Raw genomic sequence first — 14,127 nt, forward strand, 5'->3', positions numbered from 1 at the left:
GGGGATATATATAGAAATCTTCAGGGTCATTGTAAATCAACAGAGGAAATCTGCAATATCTCAGCGGTCCACTGATATCTGAACAACATGAGAAAACAAGGAAAGAAAATGCTGCAAACAAATCTAGATGTTACATCAATAAAACCCAATGACAGCATGGCAGAAGAAATGACAGAAAAGGAGTTCAGAATGTACATAATTAAAATGATCAGAGAAGCAAACGAGGAGATGAAAGAGCAAATGCAAGCATTGAATGATGAGATGAAAGAGCAAATGCAAGCATTGATTGATCGCACCAATCGACAGTTAAAAGAGCAAATACAGGAAGCAAAAGATCATTTCAATAAAGAGTTAGAGATATTGAAAAAAAACCAAACAGAAATCCTTGACATGAAGGAAACAATAAACCAAATTAAGAACTCCATAGAAAGCATATCCAATAGGATAGAACACCTGGAAGACAGAACCTCAGACATTGAAGACAAAATATTTAACCTTGAAAACAAAGCTGAACAAACAGAGAAGATGGTAAGAAATCATGAACAGAATCTACAAGAACTATGGGATATCATGAAAAGGCCAAATTTAAGAATTATTGGGATTGAGGAAGGCCTAGAGAAACAAGCCAAAGGAATGAACAACCTATTCAATGAAATAATATCAGAAAATTTCCCAAATCTGAAGAATGAAATGGAAAATCAAGTTCAAGAGGCTTACAGGACTCCAAATACACAAAATTACAACAGACCCACACCAAGGCACATTATAATGAAAATACCTAACATACAAAATAAAGACAGAATTTTAAAGGCTGTGAGAGAAAAGAACCAAATTACATTCAGGGGGAAACCAATACGCATATCAGCAGATTTTTCAATCCAGACCCTAAAAGCTAGAAGGTCCTGGAACAACATTTTTCAAGCCCTGAAAGAAAATGGATGCCAACCAAGAATCTTATACCCAGCAAAACTTACCTTCAAATTTGACGATGAAATAAAATCCTTCCATGATAAACAAAAGCTAAAAGAATTTACAAAAAGAAAGCCAGCATTACAGAACATTCTCAACAAAATATTCCATGAGGAAGAGATGAAAAACAAAGAAGCAAATCAGCAAAGGGAGGAATTATCCTAAAGGAATTGTCAAATAAAGGAGGAAACAAGTTGTGTCAAACAATAAATAAACAAAATTTTAAAAATGAACCAAATGACCGGGAAACCAAATCATTTCTCTATAATAACCCTGAACGTTAATGGCCTGAATTCATCAATCAAAAGACATAGACTGGCAGACTGGATTAAAAAGAAAGATCCAACAATATGTTGCCTGCAAGAGACTCACCTCATAGAAAAAGATACCCATAGATTAAAGGTGAAAGGATGGGGAAAAACATACCATGCACATGGACTCAGCAAAAAAGCTGGAGTATCCATCCTCATTTCCGATAATGTGGACTTCAAGCCAAAGTTAGTCAGAAGGGATAAAGAAGGTCATTTCATACTGCTTAAGGGAAGCATAAATCAGCAAGATATAACAATCATAAACATCTATGCCCCAAACAGTGGCTCATCTATGTATGTCAAACAAATCCTTCTCAATTTCAGAAACCAAATAGACCACAACACAATAATACTAGGTGATTTTAACACGCCGCTCTCACCACTGGACAGATCTTCCAGACAAAAATTGAGCAAAGAAACCATAGATCTCAACAACACAATCAATAATTTAGACTTAACGGACATTTATAGAATATTCCATCCAACCAAGAGTGAATACACGTTCTTCTCAGCAGCACATGGATCCTTCTCTAAAATAGACCATATGTTATGCCACAAAGCTAATGTTAGCAAATACAAGAAGATAGAGACACTAGCATGTATTCTATCAGATCATAATGGATTGAAGTTAGAAATAAATGAAAAAGTAAAACACAGAAACTATTCCAACATCTGGAGATTAAACAATATGCTATTATATGATGAATGGATAACAGAAGATATTAGGAAGGAAATTAAAAAATTCTTAGAGGTAAATGAGAACAAAGAAACATCATATCAAAACCTCTGGGACACTATGAAAGCAGTACTTAGAGGGAAATTATTTCATGGAGCGCATTTAATAAAAGAAGTAAAACTCAACAAATAAACAACCTAACACTACAGCTCAAAGCCTTAGAAAAAGAAGAACAGAACAGCACCAAAAGTAGTAGAAGACAGGAAATTGTTAAACTCAGAGCTGAAATCAATGAAATTGAAACAAAAGAAACAATACAAAAATTGACAAAATAAATAGTTGGTTCTTCGAAAAAATAAACAAAATTGATAAACCTTTAGCCACTCTAACAAAGAGAAGACGAGAGAAAACCCAAATCACTAAAATTCGGAATGAACAAGGAAATATCACTACAGACAGGATGGAAATACAAAACATAATTAGAAGCTATTTTGAAAATCTATACTCCAACAAAATAGAAAATTTCGAAGACATCAACAGGTTTCTAGAGACATATGAATTGCCTAAACTGAATGAGGAGGACATAAACAATTTAAATAGACCAATTTCAAGTACTGAAATAGAAGAAGTCATCAAAAGCCTACCAACAAAGAAAGTCCGGGACCAGATGGGTTCTCAGCCGAGTTCTACAAAACCTCTAAGGAAGAGCTCATTCCAATACTTCTCAAAGTATTCCATAAAATAGAAGAGGAGGGAACCCCTCCCAAACTCATTCTATGAAGCCAATATCACACTGATACCTAAACCAGACAGAGACTCATCAAGGAAAGAAAATTTCAGACCAATATCCTTAATGAACATCGACACAAAATTCTCAACAAAATTTTAGCAAATCGCATACAAAAACATATTAAAAAGATAGTGCACCATGATCAAGTGGGTTTCATCCCAGGGATGCAAGGTTGGTTCAACATCAGGAAATCAATAAACGTAATTCACCATATTAATAGACTTAAAGTCAAGAATCACATGATTATTTCAATAGATGCAGAAAAAGCAATTGATAAAATACAGCACCCCTTCATGCTCAAAACACTAGAACAAATAGGGATAGTGGGAACATTCCTTAACATTGTAAAGGCCATTTATGCTAAGCCCATGGCTAATATCATTCTAAATGGTGAAAAACTGAAAGCATTCCCCCTAAAAACTGGAACAAGGCAGGGATGCCCTCTTTCACCACTTCTATTCAACATCGTTCTTGAGACTCTGGCCAGAGCAATTAGACAAACCAAAGAAATTAAAGGGATACGAATTGGAAAAGAAGAATTCAAACTATCCCTGTTCGCTGATGACATGATTATATATTTGGAGGAACCTGGAAATTCCACCAGAAAACTCTTAGAACTCATAAGTGATTTCAGTAAAGTAGCAGGTTACAAGATCAATGCCCATAAATCCAACGCATTTTTATACATAAGTGATGAATCTTCAGAAAGAGAAATTAGGAAAACTACCCCATTCACAATAGCCTCGAAAAAAATAAAATACTTGGGAATCAATCTCACAAAAGAGGTGAAAGACCTCTACAATGAGAACTATACAACACTAAAGAAAGAAATTAAAGAACACCTTAGAAGATGGAAAGATCTCCCATGTTCTTGGATAGGAAGAATTAATATTGTCAAAATGGCCATACTACCTAAAGTGCTATACAAATTCAATGCAATTCCAATTAAAATCCCAATGACGTACCTTACAGAAATAGAGCAGGCAATTATGAAATTCATCTGGAAGAATAAGAAACCCAGAATAGCTAAAGCAATCCTTAGCTGAAGAGTGAAACAGGGGGTATTGCAATACGAGATCTTCAACTCTACTACAAAGCAATAGTAACAAAAACGGCATGGTATTGGTACCAAAATAGAAAGGTAGATCAATGGTACAGAATAGAGGACACGGACAACAAACCCAAATAAATACAATTTTCTCATACTAGACAAAGGGGCCAAAATATGCAATGGAGAAAAGATAGCCTCTTCAAACAAATGGTGCTGGGAGAATTGGAAATCCATATGCAACCGAATGAAACTAAACCCATATCTCTCACCATGCACGAAACTAAACTCAAAATGGATTAAGGACCTCGGAATCAGACCAGAGACCCTGCATCTTATAGAAGAAAAAGTAGGTCCAAATCTTCATCTTGTTGGTCTAGGACCAGAATTCCTTAACAGGACTCCCATAGCACAAGAAATAAAAGCTAGAATCAACCACTGGGATAGATTCAAACTAAAAAGCTTTCTCTCAGCAAAGGAAACTATCAGCAATGCGAAGAAAGAGCCTACAGAGTGGGAGAATATCTTTGCCAATCATACTTCAGATAGAGCACTAATCTCCAGAATCTATAAAGAACTCAAAAAACTCTACTCCAAGAATTCAAACAGTCCAGTCAACAAATGGGCTAAGGAAATGAATAGACACTTCACAGAAGAAGATCTACAAGCAATCAACAAACATATGGAAAAATGTTCAACATCTCTAGTAATAAGAGAAATGCAAATCAAAACCACCCTAAGGTTCCATCTCACCCCAATTAGAATGGCGATTATCAAGAATACGAGCAACAACAGGTGTTGGCGAGGATGTGGGGAGAAAGGTACACTCATACACTGCTGGTGGGGCTGCAAATTAGTGCAGCCACTATGGAAAGCAGTGTGGAGATTCCTTAGAAAACTTGGAATGGAACCACCATTTGACCCAGCTATCCCACTCCTTGGCCTATACCCAAAGGACTTAAAATCTGCATACTACAGAAATACAGCCACATCAATGTTCGTAGCTGCTCAATTCACAATAGCCAGACTGTGGAACCAACCTAGATGCCCTTCAATTGATGAGTGGATAAAGAAACTGTGGTATATATATACTATGGAATATTACTCAGCCATAAAGAATGATAAAATTATGACATTTGCAGGCAAATGGATGAAATTGGAGAATATCATGCTAAGTGAGATAAGCCAATCTCAAAAGCCAAAGGACGAATGATATCGCTAATAAGTGGAGGTTGACACATAATGGGGGGGAGGGAAGGGTTAGAGTTAGGGTTAGGGAGGGGGGCAAGTATGGAGGAAGGAACTACTGTATAGAGGGTAAAGAGGGGTGGGAGGGGTGGGGGGAAGGGAAAAAATAACAGAATGAATCAAACAACATTACTCTATGTAAATTTATGATTACACAAATGGTATGCCTTTACGCCATGTACAAACAGAGAAACAACATGTATCCCATTTGTTTACAATAAAAAAAAAAAAATAAATAAATAAAAAAAAAAACAAGAAAAAAAAAGAGATCTAAATGTTTCTATGATATTTTTATTATTGTTTTTCATTATACTTCATTCTTCTACTTCAGAATGCATTAAGATTTTAATAAGAAATGTTTATTTTCTTGGTGGTTCCTGATTGTTACTTGTTTTTATAACAGCATTTAGTATCTGCTTTTTTCTTACCATGGATGTAATCGTAATGTCAAATGTTCTGTTTTGGTTTCCAGTAGTGAGAAATGCTAGTTGTCTTTGTGAACATTCACCATTTTCATAATATGCTTTGAGAAGTTTGAGAAGACATTTCAAAGAAATCCTTTCTTTAGTACTTATCATATCTTAGTATGAAATGGCTGTGAGATTGGATGTTTGGGAATAAACTGGAACAATTGGTCCTAGGAGGGAAATGGAAACTCTTGTAAGATTCTCCAACCTTTGATGAGCTACCACACATGTTGCAAGGGAGGCTTGGGTTCTTGGAGAAAGGGCATCAAACTTAGTTAAAGTATATGCAGACATTTTCTTCTAAGCCTTTACTTGAATGGCTTGCAGTCATTTCCCTACATATTATAGATCTCCTGGGATTGTGATGGTTAATCTTGATTGTCAACTAGTTTGGGCCAAGAGATGTCTAGGAAATTAGGAAAGCACATTTCTGAGTGTATCTGTGAGAGTGTTTTGAGATGCTGGGCAAGTCAGCCATCAAACTGAGTAAGGAAGGCCTGCTCTGAATGTGGGGCAAACATCCAATAGGGTGGGGGACCAGATGGAACCAGAAGTGGAAGAAGGAGGAAGTCCACAAGTGTGTACAAGTTGGATTCTCCTTGGGCACGTTATTTGTTTGTCTGTTTTTGCTGTGACCTTTGTCCCTGAGCACTAAACTGCAATTTCTTCAGACTTGGACTATGAATTCACACCAAGGAATCTCCAGAGAAATTACAGCTTTCAGCCTTGGACTGGGATTGCATCACTGGTACCTCTTGTTCTGATCTTCCAACTTCTTGGACTGAGCAGCTACTGATTTCTCATCAACTGGGCGAAAGAAAACAACAAAATACTATTTTGGCCTGAGTGCATGCCTCAGTTGTTTCCAATTTACAGCAAATCATTATTTACCCAGAACCACATTTCATACTGGGTAGAGATACAAATAAAAACTGAATCATTTAAACTTTCTTTCCCTCATTCTTGGCACAGGAATTCATTCATGTTTAAATGTTCATATGCAATGGGAGTTCCCCAAATTTCTCCCAGGGGACACTCTCTGCTAAAACAGCAAACAAAATGTAATACCACATCCTTAGGAGAAATAGAGAGATAAAAAATTTCATTTAAGTCTTGTATGTTGAGGCGGTCAGGGTCTCATGTATCATATTCTACTAATCTCTTTTGGGTGGCAGGATGAATGGAGGGTCTTCAACATAGAAGTTATGATTGAACAGTATTTACATGTAGACAGTTCAAAGCAAGGTTGCAGAAATAGTAAGTTTTTTCCTTGGAAAAAAAAATGGAGAGAATAAAATGAAAGGTAAAGTAGAAACAAATATTTATCTTCAAATACTACAATTGAAAGGGGTTCTCCCTGGTACTCAACAGTTGAGCCTTGGAGGGATAATTAAAGACCTTCGAGTTCAGTATGTTTGCAGAACCTGAGATTGAGGTAGGCTGGGGCTTGTCACACTGTACTGAATCCTCAAAGTCATAGACTGTTATATAGAAGAAATACTGAATTCTTTATGTCCACACTTACATGCACACTTTGGTCTATACTTGCATTCACAAGAGATTGCCACTAGTTAAGTAGATGCTGTGGCATGCACAGTGAATGTCAGGCAGCCTGTTTCCCCACACATCCAAGTTGATACCCAAGGGGTTTTTGTACATTGTGGTCATAGCAGCTGACATTAAATCTATATCTCATCTATACCATTTTCTTCCCTTCATCGGAGCTGATTTGGCTGCTTCTACTGTTTAGGGTCCACATGCTAAAGACTAAAATCATTGTCGTGCCTGTGATACACCATCACTTTCTGGAAGGATTGTTGGATCACTTGGGTAGCAGCAAGATGTGATTAGATAACTTCTTGCTCAAACTTGCAGAGGCAATGTCTTACTTTGTAGAATAATCACTCTTTTATGATTTATTTAGTTGTTCCATTTTTCCTGCCAGCATCCCTAAATATTGAATCACCTAATCCTTTATGCATGAATTATTAGTGTGGTCACTGATTTATCCTGTTTATAATCCATTCTCCATGATACTGTTCTGATAATTCTTCAAACATTTTGTCTAATGTTGTCACACTTTTTTTTTTTTAAATGTACTGAGGTCCTCTATTGTCTTTACGATTAGAACAGGAATGCCTATAGATAAGTTGAAGCTGAGGTGCTGTTCTAATCGGAAACTATAACAGAGAATTTGGAAGAGAGTCACTAGTGTGCTCCTATGTCTGTATACATACACTCAGTGTCAAGAGTCTCTTGGGGGAGCACTTAACCCGGGGAAAAAGGGAATTTAATCATGCAGACTTGCTGCAAGGGCAAGGATTCAGAGGTGGTTTCTAGAATGTTTGAGTCATTAAAGTTGCTTTTAATTGGAATCCTAAAGGATTTGTATTCAAGTTATGGGAAAGAAGGAATGAAATACACTGTGAATGACAAAAGGTACCTTTGAATCTCTGTAAAACCCCTTGAGTCTCCTCTGCATGGTGACTTGGAAAGACGTTTCCACCACTGATGCAGAATTAAAGGGAACTCACTCCATCCAGTTACCTGGTGCTCATGCACCCAAGCAAGCTCAGAAGGGAGGAAGACGAACATGAAAAAAGAGCCCCAGAGAGCACCCTGGGATTGCTAAGGACCACATAGGAAAAGAAGGAACTGGAGATGCTCAGAGAAAGCATGTAAGGACCAGGGACAGAAGACACTTCTGAGAAAGACAGAAACAAGGACCAAGGATTGTCACTCTGACTCTTCTTTTAGATACAGGTGATTTTTGCATAATGGGAGAGATCCAGTGAAAACAATCTGGAGAGATGAAAGCTGGGTTGTTTCTCCTTCTGTCAGTACAAATTGACTCAGAGAAACAGTACATGTTGTTGTTGCCTCATTGTGACTGTATTGTAAATCACCCACCCATCACCCCTACCTCAGACCAATGTCACAATTTGGTTCAAGCTCCTCCATAGGCTGTTAAATTGCAGCCTTCTTCTTTAGCTACTCACCTTTACAAATGTGGTAGACTCTCAGGACTCTGAGAGGCTTTTGAAAAACTTCAACTTCTATCTGCTCTTGTTCATTCTTTCATGCCGCCTCCTATCAGTGAAAATTCTTACATACTATCTCACGGGTCACACAGGTAAAATATTTTTACTCATGCCACACAATTTTTAAAAAGTCAGTCTAGAATCTTTAGTGTTCCCCATATTCATTCAGGAGACAAAGAGAATCACTCCCTGCAGGGGGACCTAACAAAACCCAGACCCAGTGTGATCTACACAAGGAGCTCTGTGAAACACCTGGAATTCTGGAATTCTTCCAGTGTATCTCCATTCTCAGCCTTGATCAGAGTGGTGGTAAATTTGTAAGTTCTTATACAAGACAAGCCCAGATTTACATGTTTTATAGGTGTTATTGCATTCAGGACTTCAAGGGTTCAAAATATAAAAGCCTTCTGGAAAAGTACAGTTTTTTCCTTAACAGGGAAAAATTGAGATAAAATGAAGTTGTACAGAGGTGACATTCCTTTAGGCAGGAAAATCATTTTGAAATAACAAAATGCACATCAACCATTTAAACATAACGAAAGTATTTATATTTCTACATTTTATGAGATGGTTACTAAATTTTGGAAATTGTTCTTGATACTCCTTCTGGAATTTGAAAATGCTACTTAATTGTGCATGAATTTCCACCTAGTCATGCTCTGAGGAGATGATGAAAGATGTGGGTATGGTCACATTTAGAGTCAGGGAAGGTCAAGTTTACAAATGTTTAAATTGCAGGTTCATCTCCAAGGCCATGAAAATCTGGAATGTGGTCACTTAGTAATTAAATAAAGGTAAACCAATCAGGATGTTCCTGTGATAGTTGCTTGGGAAAACAGATGAAAAATGAAGAGAGATTTTTGACAAACTCCATTTTTCACTTTTGTTTGTGAAAATAAGTACCTTAATAAGAAAACATGAAGAACCAAGGAGAAGTGCTGAAAATGATATGTTTCTTTACAATAGTTAATTTTTAAAGCATTTCTGAGTTGGTACAAGGTTAATTTATATTTGTAATGGCACAATCTTTTTTCGAATACCCATTCAAATCAAGCTTTTATTATATTAGGAAATCTATTGGTAGTTTTTTTCTTTCATGTTGCCTTATCCACTTTAAGTACTTTTGTTGACGTCTGTTTTCAATTGATAACAAAGAATTTTTGTATTTACACATGTCAAAACTATTTCTATGACTCCTACTTACAGAAAGGGAAGGTGTGAGCCAGGAGGATTGGTTGGTGCTCAGTGTTCTTTCTCCCTTGCATATCTTATTGGACCTCAGTGAGTGGCCAGAACCAAACATGAACAAAATTATTCCACTCATTTCTAAAAAGTGTCAGTGAAATTAATGTAGAAGGCGATTATAAATAAGAGTCAAGCAACAGAGAGGAAGGAAGGAAGGAAGGAAGGAAGGAAGGAAGGAAGGAAGGAAGGAAGGAAGGAAGGAAGGAAGGAAGGAAGGAAGGAGGGAGGGAGGGGAGAAAGGGAGAAAGGAAAAGGAGGAGGGAGGGAAAGAAAAAAGGAAGGAAGGACAAAAAAATCTCTCTTCTCCACCCATATAATAGGAAATTATCTGATTATCTGGGATTCATAGGCACTGTGGTCTCTCCACAATTCCCATGTGCTTCTGGATCAGCTGGGCCATAAGGCAGAGGTGGAATTGCAGTTCCAGAATTCGTTTCTTTTTTTTTTCTTTTGCTTTTTCTTTTTTTCTGAGCAGGGACTGAATCTAGAGCTGCTTTTCCACTCAACCACATCCCCAAAGCTTTTTAATATTTTATTTAAAGACAGAGTTGTACTAAGTTTCTTAGGGCTTTGCTAAGTTGCTGAGACTGGCTTTGAACTCACAATCTTCTTGCCTCAGTCTACTGAGTCACAGGGATTACAGACATACACCACCAAGCCCAGCCCATAATTCACCTTTTCATACACAAGAATACACTCACAAATATACCATTGGTTTTATTTCTCTGAAGAACCCAAGCAAATAGAATCATTGAATTTCTGATTTTCTAATAGAACATTTAAGTCCAAAAATTTTTCTTGCATAGAGAAGCCTTCTTTTAGACATTTCTTCTTTTTAGAATGTTTAATTTTCTTGACATTGCATACATGCATCAAATATCACAACTCATAAAGATGTATAAATATAATATCTCAATAAAATGTAAAATACACTTAAAAATAAAATTTTGGTTTATTAAAACCCATACATCTGAAAGACATATCTTAGAAACCTTATAAATATTAAGAATCTAAACTTCTTATATGATTTGAATAAAGAAACTACTTCAATGTGTTTATACTGCAACTTCAAGTTATTTGGGAAAATTCTTAGTGATTTCAAACCAAAATTGCAGATGAATCAATTCCCTATCATAAATGAGAAAACTTACTGATTAGTATACATTTAATCAAATCTAAAACATGAATGCCAAAATGCTACAATTTCATCATTATTTTTTATATTTTCCTAGGATCACTATTAGCTGTACTTAATCATTTTTATAGGGTCTTGGGATATTGTTTATACATAATTCTGGAGTCAACATCATTCTTAAAATGGAGAAGAAATAAATTTAAAATACACTTAGGTTAGTCAAGTTTATACTAAATGTATATATGTATATATTGATTCTTCTTTGGAGAATGAAACTTGATTGCTTCTCCTAAATGGATACAACGGAGACCTGAACAATGGTAGAACTGGCCTCTCTGTAGTTAGATGTCACTGTTTAGGACACTGGGAAGTCTTGACAAGGCGCTTGTCACATACTTTGCACTTTTAGTAGCCAGCGTTCTCCTTGATTTTCCATATTCACAACTGACATAAAAAGAGTGATGTTCTATCACTGAAATGGGTGATCTGGGCCTGCAGATATTCCTCAAAAAGAAGGTAGGTTATAGGAATTTTATTATCATTAGCTGGAAATAAAACATACCTTTTAGAAAACCAGAGACTGAACTGGAGTAACGTTCCAAACCAAGCATCATGGAATTCCACTGTTAGCCCGTTTATGTTGGTTACTGTGAATGACAACTGGCACTGCGAGTCTGCCTGGACCTCACATTCCATAGGCACATGCCTGACAAGCCAAGAACATTCCTGTCTATTCTGTGGGGAGCTCATGTGTTTTCCAGCTTCATTTGACTGCTTTATGGTATCTTAGAATTTTTCTAAAAAATTTAAACCAAGACAAACAAGACATATTTTTGGTTTAAACACTTAATTTACAGGTTGGCACAGTGCACACACCTGTCATCCCACCAACTCCAGAGACTCAGGCAGGGGGATCGAAAGTTCAAGTCCAGCCTTGGCAATTAGTGAGGCCCTAAGCAACTTAGTGAGAGCCTGTCACAAAATAAAAAATAAAAGGGCTGGGAATATGGCTCAGTTATGAAATGATGCTGGGTTTAAAGCCCACGTATGAAAAATTTAAAAAAATTAAATAGCACATTAATATTATCTTACTTTAAAAATATAATCAAGATTAAGTGCAACATTATCATGTTTACCCTATTATTTAATCATTAACTCTTTATATTATTTCTGAAATTTTTCTCTATTGAGTCCTGGAGGCTCTTCGACTTCTATTGCTCATGCAGTTCTACTTAACTCTAGTTATTATTATCATAACTGTCTTCTGATGATCACAATGGTGTTCCTTATCTTCATATGTTCATGCATCTATAAGAAAGTGGGGTTGAGCAATTTGTGAGGTGAACCTCAGAAATCACCTATGGAACCTTGGCTAGCTTTCCTTGTAGGGATATATAGATGAGAAGGATCACGCCTGCTGGAAATAATGTCTACTACACTATTTTTTAGGTGCCTCTGGATCATTATACTAAAGTTTCTGAGTGAAAGAAAGTGCCTCTAAAAATGATTAAGAATCTATTAAGGAAAAGTAAAGGGATGAATGTCATCTGTTACTAGGAAAATATAACTAACTCACTCAATATACTTATTCCTTATAGTAGGAAATAAATATATAAATAATACTCTAACCAGGGAATGAATAAGAGCAGATTATAATAACTATGCTTATATAATGATGTCAAATACTATGGATAACAATAGTGAAATAATAAGTAAAAAAAAAAAATTTGTATGTACCCAAAGTGTCTTCTCTTAAGAGGAGCAGGGTCAAATGTTAGAATTTCAAGAGATATACAATTTTTTGGCTTAGGTTTTTGTTTTTAATATAGAGTACCATAAACCTCAATCCAAATTCTTAACATTTCATGTTAAATTTCACCTCTGTGTTACCAGCTCTCATATCAGATTCTTAATCCACCATGTGCTGAGGGTTGAAATCCTATAATTTGCGTTGAGTCACAGGGAAGCACAAGGGCAACTCTGCTTGATACACAAATAACCTCATCAACAATGAATCTGCTCCCTCCTCAGGAGGACAGTAGTGATCATTTGAAGAGTTTGTTCAAAGCCCCTTTCACATCCTTATTCCTCAGGCTGTAGATCAAGGGGTTCAACATGGGGAACACCACAGTGTAAAAGGTAGAGACGATTTTGTCCGTGTCCAAAGAGTAGCTAGTTTGGGGGCGAGAGTAGATGTAGAGGATGGAGCCATAGTACAAGGTGACAGAGACCAAGTGGGAGGAGCAGGTGGAGAAGGCCTTGAGGCGGCCCTGGGTGGAGCGGATCCTCAGGATGGTGGCGATAATGAAGAGGTAGGAGGCCAGGATGAGGGCGATGGGGGTGATGACGTTGGAGCTCAGGAGAAAGTACATCAGAGCCTGGTAGCCCTCCTTCCTGCCACAGGCCAGCTTCACCAGGGGAAGCAAGTCACAGAAAAAGTCATCAATGACATTGTCTTTGCAGAAATCAAAGGAAAAAGTTTTTTTTGTGATGATAGAAGAGTTAATAAATCCACCAAGATATGAGGCTATGACCAAAAATGCACCTAGTTTTATGGACATGGCCTGAGAATAAAGCAGTGGTTTTGAGATGGCCACATAGCGGTCATAAGCCATGGCAGCCAGCAGGTAACACTCAGTATAGTCCAGCCCAGCAGAAAAGAAGAACTGAGCCAGGCAGCCAGCAAAGGAGATGCTTTTATCATCGGAGATGCAGGTCACTAGGATCTTTGGAGTGTAGACACAGGACAACCAGAGATCCAGAAAGGACAGGTTACCAATGAAAAAATACATGGGTGTGTGGAGCCTGGCGTCATTACAGATCAGCACCATGAGGGTGGTGTTTCCTGCCACAGTCAAAACGTACATGATGAGGAAGGCCACAAAGAGGACCTGCTGCATCACGGGGTCTGTTGTGAAGCCCAGCAGGATGAACTCGGTCACTGTGTGATTTCCCATCGGCATGACGTAGAATATTCAACTTTAGAAGAGTGATTATGAGAGCCCCAATGGAATCATTTTACTAAAAAATAATATAGTAAATATGATAAACATGTAACAGTACAGTTCTGGTAATTTAAGTCTAGGAAGCAATGATTTAAGTGCTCATTTGAAAATAAGCTTATATGTTGTAACTAGTTAATGAATAATTCCAGTGATTAGGATGTTTGCTTGTACTCTGCCCTTCCTCCTGGCCCC

At 37.1% G+C, this 14,127-nt stretch overlaps 1 protein-coding gene across 1 annotated transcript; it reads right to left on the minus strand.

Moving 5' to 3' along the window:
• Positions 1-12,975: 12,975 nt before the first annotated feature.
• On the minus strand, positions 12,976-13,893 carry LOC306639142 (olfactory receptor 9G19-like; the record flags this gene model as incomplete). The annotated part of the gene is made up of 1 exon (XM_079102557.1): positions 12,976-13,893. One exon carries the CDS (start codon positions 13,891-13,893, stop codon positions 12,976-12,978), a length of 918 nt encoding a protein of 305 aa, XP_078958683.1.
• Positions 13,894-14,127: the final 234 nt, after the last annotated feature.

The sequence above is a fragment of the Sciurus vulgaris genome (genome assembly GCF_902686455.1).
Source record: "Sciurus vulgaris genome assembly, chromosome: 11".
NCBI lineage: Eukaryota > Metazoa > Chordata > Mammalia > Rodentia > Sciuridae > Sciurus > Sciurus vulgaris.